This window comes from Neopsephotus bourkii, unplaced genomic scaffold, assembly GCF_033783945.1.
Source record: "Neopsephotus bourkii isolate Nb327-2 ecotype Australia unplaced genomic scaffold, CSIRO-AGI_Nbou_v1 NB_107, whole genome shotgun sequence".
NCBI classification, from domain to species: Eukaryota; Metazoa; Chordata; class Aves; order Psittaciformes; family Psittacidae; genus Neopsephotus; species Neopsephotus bourkii.
This window is the reverse complement of record NW_026900624.1, coordinates 15,325,332-15,342,668: the sequence shown is the minus strand read 5'-3', so window position 1 is coordinate 15,342,668 and position 17,337 is coordinate 15,325,332. Positions and strand designations below refer to the sequence as shown.

Here is a 17,337-nt window from a genome sequence, read left to right as displayed (position 1 = left end):
TTTTTCCTGGCTACTGTTAATTAGCCTGGCAGATCTTCCAATGTTGCTTACATGCAATACTGGATGAATATAACTACTTGTATTGAGCTATCATAACATCCTCCTTTATTTTTTTACTTTTTGCATCATTCTTTTAAGGATAAAAGGCACTTTGAAGATTCTTGACTAAGCAATGGAGGTCCAGACTGTGACCTGGTACTCAAATGATGTCTCTAGTGCGGTTAGCGGTGCTGTATCTTGCATTTGGACTATCCCATAGACTCTTGTCACATCATATAGCTCTTCTGGGATGTTTGGGTTAAAAACCATTGCTCCCCTGACTGCTTTCCTGTTACCCTCTGACAGACTTGCCCTCTTTCTGAATTACAGTCTCAGCCTCTGTCCCTGACATCTCTTCAGGATCCCAGCTCAGGTTAAAGCAGGACACTTTCCTGCGTATGCATTTTAGTCGCGGTTGCTGGAGGCAGTTTCACTCTCCCACCTCTTTTTCAGCCTTGTGAATAGAAGAGGCGGCCGGGCTGCAGGTATGGTGACTCCTGGGCCTGAGTCACGTCTCCTCAGGCTATGGGCAGCATGGAAAGTCCTGGCTCCCCTGGGGACCTCCAGCGCAGGCTGCAAGCCCGGCCGCAGAACATGTCCTCTCCTCCGAGCAGGAGGTGGGATGCTGGTTTCTCTCGGGAGGTGGCAGCACAGGCAGACGCGATTCGCATCTGCAGCTTGGCGGCCAGAACTGCAAAGGGGTGGCAGGGAGGCGGTGGGGTTGGTGTGGGATTCCTTCCGTCCTAAACTGAAGCTCCGTAGTTGGAGGTAAGGATTAGGATGGGGAGCATGAGGGTGTTGATGCATAGGAGGGATCGCTTCAAACCCTTTCTTGAAGCGGAGTGGAATCAGCCCAACATCCTCACTGTAACACACTGGGGTCCATCTCTCCTGATCAGATTCCTTTGTATCAGCTGCAGCGGATTGTCAGGTATGGTGAAGGCCTGAGATTCTGCTGTGGGGAGAGTGTCATTTGGTGGCCAGGGAGCAAGACCCCTAGCTACTTTCTCCCATGTGTGGGGAAAGGCTGTCTACAGGAGATTGGGCACAGCCCTTAAGTAGCAGGGTTTTTGCAAGCACCTACTTAACCTGCAGGCTGCCACAATACTTGTATGTTATTTTATCTGCAAGTTATCAGGCAGCGTTAGGTAAAATGCCATGAGAAAGGAAGAGCAATGATTAGTCACCATCCCATTAAATGCTACAACCTGCTCCTCTCTCAGAATCTCATCTGTTCTTTTTATCTAGATTTGTGAAGCCTGGAAGCTCTGGTTCTTGCCTGAGGTTTTAGTAATGGATCAGAAAGCCAAGGATACTATAGGTGATACAGTGTGACCATCACCTGGAAAACACGCACAGATGCAGGGGGTTGGGTTTCTGCAGAAACCAGACACAGTCTGGTCCAGAAATCCATGGGTATATTGCTTAATATACCCCTCTGTCTCTATTCTTTGAATTCAGCCAGCCAAGAACACTGAATCAGCTGGGGATGCTGCAGAGCCTTGGTGGGAGGATGTTTGCTTACTTCATGAACTTTGGGAAGTTTTGTGGCAACATGGGAAACACAGTAGATTCAGTTTTGCCCCAGTAGTAATTTGTGAATGCTGTCTGTAGGTTTGGGCATCCAAAAGCAAAGGGTGCTGCAAATCCCAATTCAGTCAATTCAAACTGTGTTAATAGCATCAGCAACTAGAGGGTGGCCAGCCAGCCCTACAGTCCTTCAAAAAGTAAAACAATGTACTTGAGTTTTACTCCTTGTTTTATAACCACTGAAGGGGAACTAGTCTCATATACCAGGTAATTCCTGCTTGACACTGCTTAGGGCACCATTGAAACCACACCTTAAGCAGGCAGCACTGAGATGGTGAAGCACAGAAAGGCAACAGAAAAACCTGAGGTTTGCAAGCACTTAGAAAGGGGCCACCTCCCATTTTTTTCTCCCCACTCTTTGCTCCCGGCAGCCTTGGAAGGCCCATCCCTACTCTCGTGACTGTACAGAAAAGGAAATTTTCTCTAAAGTGTCTGAAAGTGTTGAAATTCTCTCTTTCAGAACAGTTTCATTCCTGAGAGTAACCCTCATGCCCCAGAGAGAGCTTGTGGCATTGGCGTGTGCACTAAGGACAAGTGGTGGTAACAGAGGATGTTCATAGAATCAATCATAGAATCACAGAATAGTTAGGGTTGGAAAGGACCTTAAGATCATCTAGTTCAACCCCCCTGCCATGGGCAGGGACACCTTACACTAAACAATCTCACCTAAGGCTTCATCCAACCTGGCCTTGAACACTGCCAGGGATGGAGCATTCACAACCTCCCTGGCCAACCTATTCCAGTGCCTCACCACCCTAACAGGAAAGAATTTCCTCCTTATATCCAATCTAAACTTCCCCTGTTTAAGTTTTAACCCATTACCCCTTGTCCTGTCACTACAGTCCCTAATGAAGAGTCCCTCCCCAGCATCCCTATATGCCCCCTTCAGATACTGGAAGGCTGCTATGAGGTCTCCACGCAGCCTTCTCCAGGCTGAACAGCCTCAACTTTCCCAGCCTATCTTCATATGGGAGGTGCTCCAGTCCCCTGATCATTCTCGTGGCCCTCCTCTGGACTTGTTCCAACAGTTCCATGCCCATTCTATGCTGAGGACACCAGAACTGCACACAATTCTCCAGGTGAGGTCTCACGAGAGCAGAATAAAGGGGCAGGATCACCTCCTTCGACCTGCTGGGCACGCTCCTTTTGATGCAGCCCAGGATATGGTTGGCTTTCTGGGCTGCAAGCGCACACTGCAGCCAGCTCATGTTCATTTTCTCATTGACCAGCACTCCCAAGTCCTTCTCCTCAGGGCTGCTCTGAATCTCTTCTCTGCCCAGCCTGTAGCTGTGCCTGGGATTGTAGCTGTAGCTGTTCTTTGCCCAATATGTAGCTGTGCCTGGACCATCTTGTCTGAGGGGCTGGGAAGCCAAATGCAAAAGGCTCAGGCAGTGAAGACTGGAAAGCAAAGCAACCTGTTCTGTGTGCATTTTCCTTCTGATCTGGATAGTTCTGGGATAGATGGATCCACACTGCTGCTGTGTGGATCCCTCTGTTCTGGTGACTTGGAGGAACGAGTTTTGTCAGTGCCACTGCTGTAAGGCCTTCTACCTGGTCCCCATGTAGGTGTAGTCATGGAGAGCCAGGCCTGCCAGCAGCTGCCCCTCCACTAGCAGTTACACAGCACCCAGTCAGGCACACAGGTTCAGAGGGTGAATGCACGGGGGTGGAGAGGGAGGCAGTCACATGGGGATAAATCCCATGTAAGAAAATATTGGCTGCAGAAAAACAACAAACAAGCAAACCAAAAGACAACAGAATGAGTATAAAGGAGAAGGGCAACAACCAAAAAGGAGACACTGGGTTTGGAAGGTAATTGCACTAGTCACCAGGTTGTTGGTACCTTGCCTGTTGGAATGGCTTGTGACAACTGGGAGGAGTCTGTCTCATTTTAATTGGGACTAACGATATTCAGAGCAGTTGTCATGTGTCACCTCGGCTGTCTGTCTCCCTGCCTTTTCAGCTTGGCAGTCTCCTCTTTTTTCCCCTGCATGTCCCAGTGATTTGAAAAATAATCCATTCTTCAAAGCACCCCTGGTAATTTGGACCAGTGTTGCATTTCTGTTGAGGCTGATGCTTTTCAAATCCACAGCCTTTCTTTCTGCAGCAATCACTGACACTTCTCTGTAACACACAGCAGGGGGAAAACAGGTCTGAGGGGCTGCACTTTTCCTAGGAGGAGATGGGGGGAGGCACTAAGATTGACAGAAAACAGATTATTTTGTGTGCAGCAAATTGGGTAACTTAGACCTTTTTATGATGTGCAGGACTGTTGGGGAATATCATCACTGATTTCACTCAGTGAAGCACGCTGGAGTTCTCTTAATGTCCTTCCCATTGTCAGTATTATGTATCTGCACACACAAATCAGTGAATATTAACCAAATAAGCACGCAGATATAGGTTCTGTTCTGCACCGTCTGTTATCTTTCTTTTCTGAAAGCACCTCCACCTTTTTAGCAAGACCTGCATTGCTACACTCCTTTTGCTGCCAGATACAGGAAGATCAATCCAGACAACATGATTGCTGTCTGCATGGCTTTTACCCATTGGCAACCATCTCCTCGTGGTGACATCAGCTGAGGTGGAAAGACTATAATTTTATATCACAGTAGTCATTTAAAGTAAAAATGAACATTAACATTTCTCTGGTATGCACCTGCCCTGCTCTACATGTTTGTTTACCATCCTAGATTCCTGCTGACTAGTGTCCTACTGGAGTCATTACCACACAGACTTAGGGGTAAGCACCCACATCCCATTTTCAAGATACAACTTTGCAGTGGCCTTCACACTACAGTCCTGAATAAGGAGCAACAGGACAAACCCCTGAATCTTTGCAGCTTCATTTCATTGATAGCAGTAAGATATGCACCACAACCGGGCAGCGTCTGGGGAAAGGGGCAGTTAGGTGAAATGGGAGATTCCCATGTTGATAACTACAAGGTGTATAGATGAGAGATGGCATTTTTTTCTTCTTCAAACTTATCTTTACTCTGCATATGTAACTTTCAGGCTCAGCCTGACACTGCACACATTTAGTTATGTGCTTCAGTCAAGGCACAAGTGTTAAAGGTCTTTCAAATACGAACCCCATTGAAAATTATCCCAACACATCCAATGGCAGCATCACCTTGTGCTTACCACAGGCCCCTACTTGAGGTTAAAGCTCATTTGGAGATTGGCAGACATCCCATCCCAGCAAGCACTGGATCTCTGGTAAAGGCTGTGTGCGTACAAGGCAGATATGGTGGAGTCAGACCAGAACAGTGCTGTTTGGCCCAAATGCTTGTGACAGGTACAGTACGGATATTGCTTGCCTGTTTATACACAGGAGAATGCCCTTTATCTGCTTTTCTCTGCTACCTCCCCCTTTTCACATGCATGCAGCAATGTGGTGTACAAACTGATTTAAAGGCTTGACTCTCCAGAGACAGCATGTCTACCAGGATGTGCAAAGCTGGTGACATTTCAAGGTACGCTAGGGAGGCATCTTCCCCCCAGCTTCTGTATCTTGGGGAATACTGGTACTGACCACCTCAAAGAAGTACTCTGAGCTGTGCTGATGGAGAGAGGAAGCTCCCAGTACTAACTTTCATGCCTGTTGTTACCTATCTCTGCAACAGAATAGGCAGGGCTCAGGCAGCTCTAGCAGCTGCAAGTAAATTCCATGTTAGTTATAGCTATTGTTAGCCTAATTTGCGTGCCAAAAGAGTAGCCTGGACACTGTGAATTCTATCTAGCAACCTGACATTTCATTTAAAAAAAGTAAGCGGACTGACAGTGAATAGAATGGCTACAGCAGTTAACACCAATGACCCTTCCTCGATCTGCACTTGCTGGACACCAACTTAAATGTAATAAAACAAACTAAACGCTTATTCAGGGCTGAAGCCCTCCATATGAGGGCACAGGGACAACTCCGGGGTGATTTTAGTGAGGAATGAGACCTCGAGAGGGCAAAGCACGGCCTGGGGTCGTACAAAGAGGCGATTCCTCAGGCAGGGAGGCGCGCAGGAGTCACTAACAGCTGCAGGCGGACTCGGTTCCACACCATCGCCTGCTCCCCGCCCCGCGCGTCGGTGCCGGTGTCGGCGTTCCCGCTCCCGGCCACTGCTACACTCCCTCCCTCCCATGGCGCAGGATGAGGTAACTGTGCAGAACCCCGCCCTGCCCGGCGCCTTTAAGCGCTCCCGTCACGTGACATGCAGCACCTGTCAACGGAGGGCATGCCCCGGGTTGGCCCTGCCCACCCCCTTCCGCTCTCCCCGCCCCTCCCCGCTCCGCGCATGCGCGCAGGGCAGGACGGTCGGCTCACGCACCAAAAATGGCGGCCGCGATGGATGTGGACACCCCTAGCGGCACCAACAGCGGGGCGGGCAAGAAGCGCTTCGAAGTGAAGAAAGTGAGGACCGCCGGCAGGCTCCTCGGGGGACGGAGTTGAGGGGGGGGCCAGGGCCGGCCTGGTGGCGGCGAGAGGGGCGGGGAAGAGGACCCCTTCCTGCTCCCCTCACGGAGCCGGGCTCTTGGTTCTGCACCGGCGCGGCTGCAGGGGAGGGGTGGGGCCTGCGGGAAGCCTTGGCATGAACGCGGGCCAATAGTTGAGGCGGGCAGCTGCACGTGGGGCGGAGCCTGGCCAATCAGCGAGCGCGGCTGGCGGGAGGTCTGAAAGGGCTGTCGCTGTCAGAGGGTTTCGAGGGCTGGGTGTCGCAGCTTTGCCGGGCCTTGGCCGCGCTGTGTCCTCCCTGGGCCCTCTGGGCAGCTCGGACCGAGGTGCACTGGTGCAGTGCTGCCGCCTCCTCCTCAGCCCCGGCCCCGCCGCACCGTGTGCTGCGTTAAGACGCCTTGCACAAATTCATGTGGCTCTTTTTTATTTCCTTATTCTTTAAATCGAGCCATAACATCGTGCGTGTAGGCAGCGAACCGTCTGCTGTCACCCTGGCTTTGCCTGCTCCCCCCAGACATAATATTGCTTTTCTGCCTAGTGCCACCGGTTTGTCAGGTGGATGGTGATAATAGCCCCAGCCTGTTGCAGGAGGGAGCAGAGGAGGTGGGGAGGCCCTGTGAGGTTGTGCTGAGGTAGAATTTGACGGAAAATGACTCCTGGGCTGGCTATCAGGAAACATTTCCAGTGCTCTGTGCTTTGTTTGGAATGCAGCTGTCATCACTGGTAGTGGAAGCCTCTGTACAGAGCTGCAGCTCTATGCTGAAGGAGGTGTCTGAGTGACGTGATTGCTTGTCCTTAGGAAATAGGGGCAGATATAATAGCACATGAGAACAGCAGGAAGCGGCACCTTTTATGTGTCAGTGGCATTTATCCTCCCCAGCAAGGTACCAGCGTGCAGTTTGTTGTGTGTGTGTGGCTCTGGTTGTAGGAGTACATTATGATGGGACCTGAAATCTCCTGAGAGTGTGGGAGAGAGAAGGGTGCTGGGAAGTTTCATCCTAGCTGCCTTCGGATGTGGATGAAGTCCTTGAGACCCAGGAGGTTGGCTAGACCTGAAGTTGGAAGGCAGGGGGGAAAAAATCAGACCATTACTGACCCATTTCCTAAATGATGTAGTAGTATTCTGATGGAATTTTATATTGGCACTAATGAAACATCGAAGTACTGATCTACATTGTTATTGCTTATCAATATTTGTCAGTCTGCGTTTCTCCTTCAGAGTCACAAACTGAGGGGAAACAATGAGAATGTTAAAACAGAAACGGAATGTAGTAGAGAAGATTTACTGTAATAGAGTCAATGCAATCATACTGAAAAAAATGGAAGGAAACAAAATACCTAGATTACTTACATAGTAAATGAAGATTATCGTGGCTACCAATATGATTTGCTTTGAATGCTGAAGGCAACCCCACCTTTTTCATACATTTACAAAAGACGTGATTACTGGGGGTTTTGTGCAGAGGAATGAAAAGGCACTATGCTTTTCTGCATAACTTATCTTCAAGTCCTCATTCTGAATCAGTTTTCTGAAATTGCCATGGAAATTTGTAGCAGGGAACAGAGGAGATTGTTCAGGAGTCAGTGAAAGTGTAGCATTAGTGATGATTTTAGTTCTTGACCCCAGCTGCTCTGAGGGAGGTGATTACTAGAAGAACTGCTGCAAGTAATGGAAATTCCTTTTAAAACAGCACCTGGACTGGCTTTTCTCTAAGGCACTGTCCTTTCCATCAAAATTGGAGAGGTGGCTTGAGCTGCAACCTTGCCTCTGGATCTTGAATAGAAATGCAGATGTTTGCATTTGTTTAACAAAAAAGGGGACTTGTTTCTGAATTTGTAAGGAGACATTGAGTCTGGGAGGTATGTGAGAGGAATGTACTACTGCTTTCTAGTAATCTGAACCCACGATAAAGAGTTACTCTGGACTTCTAAGGTATCTTTTTTAAATATCTCAGCTTTTCCATTTAAAAAATACATGTGATTTTGAGAAACAACAAGGATTTCTGTGTGCTGTAAATTCAGTCAAAACTATGTTTTTCTTTTTTCCTCCCCTTCTCTCTAGTGGAACGCAGTAGCTCTGTGGGCATGGGACATTGTGGTTGATAACTGTGCCATTTGCAGAAACCATATTATGGATCTATGTAAGTAAATGGTGGGGAAGACATTGGCAGTTTTAACTTGTATGTGGTGCACAGCTGAAAATTTCCTCTGTTGAGGGTATAATTCAGCACATACAGCTTTCAGTTAGGAAATAAGTCTTCACAGTGCAAATACTAAGCTCTGTTTTATGTAATGGTGAAGTCCTATAATCTGTCTTTGTGACCCCTGTCAACTCTACTGCTTTTCTTGTGAAGAATATCACAGCTATAGATGAGGTGATGTTGCTGAGTGTATCTGGGATACAACAAAGGAAAAGGAGTAAAGAGCCTGGAGGAACTGAAATTATTTGGGGTATTGCTCACAAAGAGAGGTATTAGATTTTGGAGTCAGTCATGTTGATATAGGTATCCACTTTTTGATGACACTCATCAGGATGAAATCTTTTAGCAGTCTGTGCTTGGCCAGGAAAGGCTTTGGACCAGTGACTTCATCTGACTCCTCATTCTACAAAAACTACTTTGCATAAATAAGTTAGTTCTTATTATATTGTGGGGAATCCTGTAGCCACCTAGAGCATTGTTCATTTACAAAGGAGAGTCTAAATAATAATTAAAAAAATAGTAATGCTAGTATTGGTTTGATTTTTTTGTTTTCTGTAAAATTTTGATGGTTCAGCTAGCATATAGGCTTGCTATGTAGAAAAATAAAGAGATAATGGAAATAAGTATACAAATTTCTGTCATGAAATAGGTGTGCATTATAAATTCACTGGTTTCAGTCCCTTGAAGGATTGATAATGAGTACAAAACCATTTTGGTTTTTTCTCAAAAATGACAAGGTACTGCTGGCACCATAACTGTCCATCTTGTTTCAGTCATGAGGGACAGAAGACCTTTTAGTATACCCCAGGTAGGAGTTTGCCTTATTTACCTTTATTACTAGAATGTGAGGATTGTGGAACCCTCCTAAACTGGAGCACGTACAGCTACAAGTGCTTGGGAATGGCCTGTCATGATCTGCTTGTGATCGTTTTGTTGCACCTTGGAACTACTGATCATAGTGATTTACTGTTAGTGAGCCTATCTGAAAATAAGTCGTTTCAGAAAAATGAGACCTTAAGTTTATAGTAACAACTAGTGAGAGATGAACCTGGTTTTACATCACGTGTAAATAATAATTACAATACTACTTTCATCAGTTTTTGTTCTTTGTTTGGTTTTTTTGTTGTTTGGTGGTTTTTTTAATAGAAAACACATTGTGACACACAAGGCTGAAAATGGGTTAAGCATCTTCTTTTTGTTGCTTTGGGACAGATACGTTTGTATTTTGAGCCAACTAATGCCTTTCCATGCCTCAGTTTATTGCTGGTTATTAGAAAGAGAATGACAACACTAACGAGAAACAAGTGAGAATAGGGGCTATGAAATATGCTGATGTTCTTTGATGTAATGATTTTCTTTTTAAGTACCTCTAACCTGTACCATCTTGAAAAGAAGTTTCACAAAGGAGGTGGACACTTGGCTACTAGTCAGTGTCTCAGATTTATGATATATTAGAGAGAAAAGCATGCCACGGACAGGCAAATGGAATTTAAACACTTGTTAGGATATAAGTTACATCCACAGAATTTCCAAATGTATACAATGAATATATAAAATCCTGTAATTCAAGATAATTGTTCATGACAAGAGGGATATATTGTAGGATAGTGGATGCTGGTATGTTTCATTTTATGAATCTGCCTCAAAATTAATAGTGCCTCCCATGACAGAATAAATACAGTCTCAAGTATTTGTTATTTTTTATAAACAGCAGATAGGGCATGGAGATGAAGGCGAGATGTGGAGGAACTGGAAGGAGAGTGGATCAGTGTTATTTTCCAGTAGTGAATTTCTTGTGTCAGTTCTTGGGGGATGGAAAAGGAAAACAGGTACTACCAAAATGGGTGTGGGGTTGAGAGTGTATAGGTAGGCTAAACAAAACAGTGAAGGAAGAGGATGTAGGTAGATTTCCTCCCCGCCTCTCTTTTTTTGTTGCTCAAGCATAACATGTTGTTAGTTTGGGTATGAGCAATGTTAGAAAAAGCCTGGACTGCAAATGGCAGACCACAATTGACAGTATACAGAGTAGAAGGGGTATCTAAATTGGTGTTCCGAGATCAGTGTTGGCTCTAGATTTACTTACTTCCTTGTTACAGACCATTAATGTTGTTAAACAGCACTTTAATTAGATTTTCAAACATAAGATGTGAAGTAATGGGAAATTGAGGAAAAATTAATAGAATGTGCAGGGAAGAACAACACAAGATTCAATTTGATAAAATGCAGAATACTAATGTCTCTCTGCTAGTGATGAAGAGAAACTTTGAAAGTGAAATCATTAAAAGAGTGATAAGTAACATCAGCCATGCTAATGGAAGGTTGTTAACATTACAGTCAGGCATCAATGTTAAGGTGTCATGCAGTTTGCCTCATGCATGTACATTATGATTTGGTGATAAGAATGGGCTTGGATTTATGAGAAGAATAAAAGAACAGAACTAAGTATATATAGTTTCCCAAGTCACAAGTAGGAGTGGAAGATGATAGCAGTGTACATGTATTTTGGGAGTGTGATACCAACAGGAAATACTGAGTGTCATACAAGGGGTTTATAAGTAGAAGGAATCATATGATGATATGATAGGGGGAACTTAGGGTAAGGATTTAGTAAAATCTGCAGATAATTCTTAAGAAATTGGAGAGAGTTGCAAGGGGAAAATTCTGAAGTTCCTCAGAAGTTTGAAAAACTAAATTGAAGAGCTCATTTTGCATTTTGAGGGAATATTTCAGTTCTAAGGGACCTACAGTCCAACTGCCTTACCAATTCAGGGCTGACCAAAAGCATGTTGTTAAGGGCATTTTCCAAATGTCTTGAACACTGACAGGCTTGGGGTATTCACCACCTCTAGGAATCTCGTTTCAGTGTTTGACTACCCTCTTGGTAGAGAAATGCTTCCTAATGTCCAGTCTAAGCCTCCCCTGATGCAGCTCTGAACCATTTCCATGCATCCTATTATTGGTTATCAGGGAGAAGAGCTCAGCACCTCCCTCTTCACTTCCCCTTCTCAAGAAGCTGTAAAGAACAATGAGATTGCCCCTCAGCCTCCTGTTTTCCAAACTAGACAAACCCAAAGTCCTCAGCCACTCCTCACAGGACAAGTAGAATTGTATTTGAAGTTTATTTGCCTGGTTATTGGTATTTTTTGTCTCTGTTTTCTGAGTGAGTACATGATGTGTCATATTAGCCAAGCTATGTGTATTTATTTCTCCCAAATAAGCTGATCCCTTCATGACATAGTTTTAGAAGGCTACACGGAAAGAGAAAGGGAAACCTATACATTGCTTATCTTTGCTCAAGTGAAAGCCACTTTGAAGAGCTTTTACCATTACATTTACCAGTGCAGTGGGCTATTGTAGCTGCGAATGAAAGATAGGTACTTCTGTTACTTTCCATTATGGCTACTTAAATCTTGGATTACTTTTCTTGTTAGGTATACAGATTTCTGCAACAGAAAATGTATAGGAAGAGGGATGGTTCTTAATAGATGCCAAGATTCAGAAGTTGGCATTATATAACAAGCATTTCTGTAACTAGCTGAGTTGAAATGCTTCTGTTGCATCTTTCACAATTATTTACAGGTATTTCAGGTTTTAGCTATATCTTTCTGCCTGCACCTACAAATACTCTGTCAAAAGCAAGGCAACAGAAGAGTTCTTCAGTATTCCTCCAGTACCTGTTACTGTCTTGCCACTTCTTTTGGGTCAGCAGACAGTAAATGGCTTCTCTTCCTTTCAAAAGTCAGAACTAGCAGCTTTCATTCTCTAGCAGTAATTGATCATTTGTTACATTTCTCTGTTAAGATACTGTCCGTTTCTGAAATGAGGCAAGCAGGAGACTCAAAAGTGCTTCAGCTTTTGGGAGGCCCTTTTTTGGCAGCCAGATTTAGTGATGCCAGCAGTAGTCTCCAGCCTGTTTGATGAGGGAGTTAAATCTGGGTGTCTTGTTGGAAGAGCCTTACATCACCACCAGAGAACTCCTCCTTGGCTATGTTTGCAAAAGTTCATTTGTCCTTTTAAGCTTTTGGGACTGTATCTACTTCTTGGCAAATGTTTGAGTAATGCTGAAATGAATTTCAGTGCTGCTTTTCTTCCTTATCTAAACCACCTTTCTGCCCTCTCACTCCCGGTCACAAAGTCCATTAAAGCCTAAAAAAATTAAATAACTGTATTGTGTTCCAAAGCATAAAGCTCACTGGTTAGGGCCACTTAGAGAGCGAGGGAGTTAAATTTTCTTCCTTCAAATGAGTTTCCTCTCCTTTTTCCACTGCTCATCTTCTCTCTGTTCTCTGTTACTGTACAGACTCATGCCAAATACTTAATATCATATGCCCCATGATACTCAGCAGGATCATAAGTCTGTACTGCAGTAATAGTATTTTGGCAATCTTGGGTGTCAAATTTTAAACAAATGTCCAAAGTAATTGAAGCTCTTCAAGGTTCTTGAGCATTTCCCATTTTCATAACCAGATTTAGTTTTATTGCTGTATGTACTGAGGGCTTAAGGAATTAAGACCTCAGATGTTTCAGGTGTGCTAGATTTTATTCTCCTATAGGCTGGCCAGCTTTGGACTTCCACCTATCTGTATCTTGATGTAAAACATAATAAATACAGGTTCATTTGAATCTTGCAGAACAGTCATTAATACTGAGTTTCTGTAAACCTCAGTCTCGTTTTGAACAGCTCCTCCTTACCAAGGTTAACTGATGGAAACAGTTAACATCTCATGGAAAAACAGGCCCTTCTCTGATTTTGTTCATCTCCACACCTGAAAGAGAGTGAAAAATGAAGAAAGGACAGAGCAAGTAAAGATCACATTTTTCAGCCAAACCTGTGGGGTTTGAAAGTTTTTGAATCTTTAATTGGTGAATCAAATTCCTTTTTCTCTGAGCATATTTGGGCACATGAACAGTGAAGAGACAACTGGAGCTCATTCAGCCATTTTCTTTGCCAAGATCTGCAAAACAAGCCAGCAACAAGCCCATGTATTGAGTTCTGAGCTGTGTTTTTTTTAAATGACTATGTTATTAGCATGCTGTTAGCATGGGTCTTTTCTAAATAATTTGGCCTTGGCATTTAAAGAAAGCATCCTTTAACACTTATTAGAACTGTTTATTAAGGAAGTTATTAAAACTTCCTTTAATACTTTAGGAAGTAAAATGTTGGGTTTGTAGGTTTGTGCTGGTAACTGTGGAGGGAGGTAATAGGTAATCCCTATTTTCTCCTAAAGTTGTTTCTTGAGCTGGAGCAGAAGTGAATTGTTCAGGCCCTAGAATGGAGAACCAGGCTACTGAATTTATTTTCCCAGTGCTGTTTTTCCTTCTTTCCTCACTTTCTCTTGTCTTTTTCATCCATGTCACCTTATACAAAACCCCTAAAACACAACCTAAACTCATAAATAGTCTTTATGCTTTTTGGGATCCTCCTGGGTACTCAATTCCAAGGCATAAAAATTTCAAAACATGATTTTGTAAACTGTATTTCCTACTGTGTGTTTTTGGTGTGTACTTACCTGTCACAAGACTATAGGAAAAAAAAGACAGGCAAGCCCCAGGGTTACATGAGCAAATTAATTTGTAAATATAACTGATATTACATAAAGTGTGATAAAACAGTAAGTTTATGTTAAGAGAAGGAATCTACCAGTTGGCGTTCCATGTCCATCTTCTACTCCTGCATATATGTGTTTAATCTTTGTTTTCACAGGCATAGAATGTCAAGCAAACCAAGCATCAGCTACCTCTGAAGAGTGCACAGTTGCATGGGGAGTCTGCAATGTAAGGAAGACTGTTCTATTGCGGAGCTCATGTGTGGTGATGCTATCCCCTTTTTTCACAACTTGGGACAAAATGAGTTCTGTAAAATGTTTCAGATAATCCACCAGAAAAAAAAAAGAACCTTAAACACCATATGTTTTAGTAGAGTGTAGAAAGGAGAGAGAAGGTGGGGGGAAGTGAGAGTTGGAGAGGTGTAATATAGAAGACACAGAAGAAAAGGGAGGAAAATAGGCCCTTTTTTTTTTTTTTTTAATTTTAAAATAATAATGGACCTTTGAGCATGATTTTCCTGATCAAGGTTCTGCCTAGGAACTATGCCTTCTTTTTTCCTGGCAATAGGATTATTTTGATCTCAGCATGCTTCATTTGTCCTTGTGCAGGCTGATTCGAGGAGTCAGTATGGGGTAACAGGTGATTTGCTTTTCATTTTGGAGAAAGCTCAAACTGGTTCTGGTGTATAATCTCCAGCTCTTCAATTTTTTGCTGTATGCGTTCCTTCATACATGGTCCCACTACCATGTGAACTCAGACTTGCATATCTCTTAGCTAGCGAGGCCTGAGTTGGAAGGTAAAATTTTCCATAATGAAATAACTACCTGTTCCTCAGTCCCATCCTCACTCTGCTGTGGGATCGAGTCACAGTGTGATAATGCCTTGAACAGGATTATAAATGTTGCAATTCTGTTTGTAGAGGACAAGAGCAATTTTTTTAACCATGTCAGAATATTCTAGTGTCAAAATTGCGTCTTTATGTGCAAGAGTTACCACAAGTGGAACCTTGTTTTTAACTAGATGTATGTGATACGGAAAAGTGTGACCTTATTTTATTAAACACAAACAGATTCTGTTTTCTCTTCTAATTTTGAAAGTTCCTTTTTAATTTGGGCTCTGGTTTGTCCAGATGACTGGCAGAAAGCTTAAGCGTGTATACATACATATCATCCCTGCTACTCACTGTGAAATCCTCTTTCTTGTCTTTCTGATTATGCTTCTTATCAGCATCTGATCTGCCAATTTTAGCAGCTGCCTAAACTCTGTGTTCTTTCCTTCCTCAGAAGTTAGTCTGTTAGCACTGTGTGCAGTGTGGAACAGGGTCCCTGCTGCCATTTCGCTAATATCCCCTTCCCCTCTGAAAATCTGGATCAATTCCTTGGTGTTTATCAGTGAGCTGGCTGATTAGTCCTCCTCACCTTTGTCTGCAAACACTTGCTACTCTCTTCTTACCCTGATGCTTTCAGTGGTAGTTTTCACATGGAGATACGTTTGTGTATTATGAAGTGATGTGAACTTTCTCTTCCAGCATGCTTTCCACTTCCACTGTATCTCTCGCTGGCTCAAAACTCGCCAAGTATGTCCGCTGGACAACAGGGAATGGGAGTTCCAAAAGTAGGTATCCTGCACAGATTTTAAGATGAAATATCCAATTATCCTTCTGTTAATAGAAATTATCAATACCAGATAGTAATGTCTCTTATCTGTGGGTCTGAGGGCATAGTTACTGTTGGGAAAGGTGTTTTTTCTTCTCCACCTTTGCTGTGTAAGGACCTTTCCTCGGTCATCTGATGCTAAATGAGTTCTGAAGGAATCCCAAACACTGCGTGTTAAGTGGCAGTTGGTAGGAAGCAGTAATTTCTATTGACATTTTCTCTAAAGAACAGAGAGCAGGAAAGAAATGGAATTCACTGAAAGTGGGCCTCAGGTGAATATTATGCTGCCACATGAGTAACTTGGGTTTAGAAAATGACCTGAATTTAGTTGCTTATGTTGCAAAGCATTTCTGCTGAGGTGCCAGACATCTTATTGGGTCCCTTTGTATCTTGGTGATTTGTTTTATAACTCTATTAGGCTTAGAGATTCCTACAGCTGATTTAATAGCATCTTGAAATCAAATGTCCATGTAGCCATTGCTACATCCTTGGACCATTTATTCATAATTTCTGTATTCTTTGTTTTGTTTTGTGTTTTTCAAAGGTGTGATGTTAGAATAACAATGGATAAGTTTTTGAGGGATAATTGATTTTGCATCAAGAGAAGTTAAGATGTTTGCCTAACTGAGCAAAGTAGTGAAAACTGGGCCCGTATTGCCTGGCCGGTGACTTAATATAGCATGGGCAGCATGATGAGGAACGGAGGCATGAATGGATGTTGTCTTCAGGTACTTAGTAATACGTCTGGGGCTATGACAAGCTCTAGCCTTATTTTCCTGCAGGATATATTTGAAAAGAGGTTCAGGGCAAATGATGATGATACCGAGGGTCTTGTGCGTGTAATATTGTGGATTGCTCAGGCTTTCTTTTAAGTAGTGCCTGGATAGATTTTTGGGGGAAGTGCAATATGGAGAACTTTGGAAGGTTTCCATAGCGTAGCATTTCACCTTCATCTGGGTTACATGTTAATTACATCGTGGTAGAATGAGAATAAATCTGCACTAGTATGAAACATGGTTTCTTAAAAAGCATTAATATATTGTCTGTTTGCAGGTACGGGCACTAGAGAGATGGCCGCCACGCTTCTGCGTATGTCATCAGCCTCTGTTGTTCTTGTCACTATGGGTTTGTTTTAGCAACTTGAAAAATCAGTAATGTACACCAATCTTCTTCAGTCTTGTTGTATTGAATAAAATCCTGCTGGAGCTTCCTGTCAAGTTCTTTTGTCTTGTGTTAGGAGTGGGCAGTCAGTGAACGAGAGAGGAGAGTTATCTGCAGACCAGGGATTTAAGTGAGGCAGCTCTTAAGTGAGGCAGATCTTAAGATAAGTAGCCCTTCCTATTGCTATGCCCAGTTTTTGACTGGGTCTTTTGGTCTTACTTCCACAAGGTTGAGCCACACCTGTGTCTCACTGAGGTCAGCATTAATCTCCACTGTGTACTGCAATGGGTGCAGGACTTGGCCTGGCTAAGTGTGATTTATGCAAATAGCATTTCATGTGGACATGCTTTCTTGCAGCTCGGTTGAAATGATGAGCTGTACAATTAGGAGTTGTGTCATTATTAGAAACTTCTCTCCCTTCTGCTCCTGGCTTTCACCAAAGCAGCTCCCCTGGAAAGCAAAATTTCACTAATTGTTCCCAGTTTCATCTGTTTAGCTTGGGGGACATGAACTGCATTAGTTTTTATCAGTGCTCATAAAGGGACTTTCATGTGTCAGGTGAAAGTGAGCTCAGGAAATTCACATGCTCGATTGGCTGGAAGGCTAAAAATAAGCATTTGAACAAACTTCATTCTTGGTTTGCTTCCTACGGGTATTTTCCCAGTTAGTTCAGGCCAAGCTGTAGTTCTCACTGGCT

General features: G+C 43.5%; 1 protein-coding gene and 1 long non-coding RNA gene across 2 annotated transcripts; both read left to right on the top strand.

The window, feature by feature from the left end:
• Positions 1 to 180: 180 nt before the first annotated feature.
• On the top strand, positions 181 to 4,275 carry LOC133217665 (uncharacterized). Its single transcript, XR_009726919.1, has 2 exons — positions 181 to 2,169; positions 4,090 to 4,275. It is a non-coding gene; the product is annotated as an uncharacterized LOC133217665 (long non-coding RNA).
• Positions 4,276 to 5,875: 1,600 nt separating this feature from the next.
• RBX1 (ring-box 1) lies at positions 5,876 to 16,690 on the top strand. The gene is made up of 5 exons (XM_061363273.1): positions 5,876 to 6,034; positions 8,139 to 8,217; positions 13,982 to 14,052; positions 15,353 to 15,438; positions 16,533 to 16,690. The coding sequence occupies exons 1-5, from the start codon at positions 5,957 to 5,959 to the stop codon at positions 16,543 to 16,545; spliced, it is 327 nt and encodes a 108-aa protein (XP_061219257.1). The 5' UTR covers positions 5,876 to 5,956; the 3' UTR covers positions 16,546 to 16,690.
• The last annotated feature ends 647 nt before the right edge of the window (positions 16,691 to 17,337 follow it).

Bases quoted from the DNA above. Each gene is read 5' to 3' on its own strand.
- RBX1 (XM_061363273.1), top strand. From the start codon at position 5,957: ATGGCGGCCGCGATGGATGTGGACACCCCTAGCGGCACCAACAGCGGG. The intron at 6,035-8,138 runs GTGAGGACCGCC...CCTTCTCTCTAG, and splicing joins AGCGCTTCGAAGTGAAGAAA to TGGAACGCAGTAGCTCTGTG. The intron at 8,218-13,981 runs GTAAGTAAATGG...TTGTTTTCACAG, and splicing joins AAACCATATTATGGATCTAT to GCATAGAATGTCAAGCAAAC.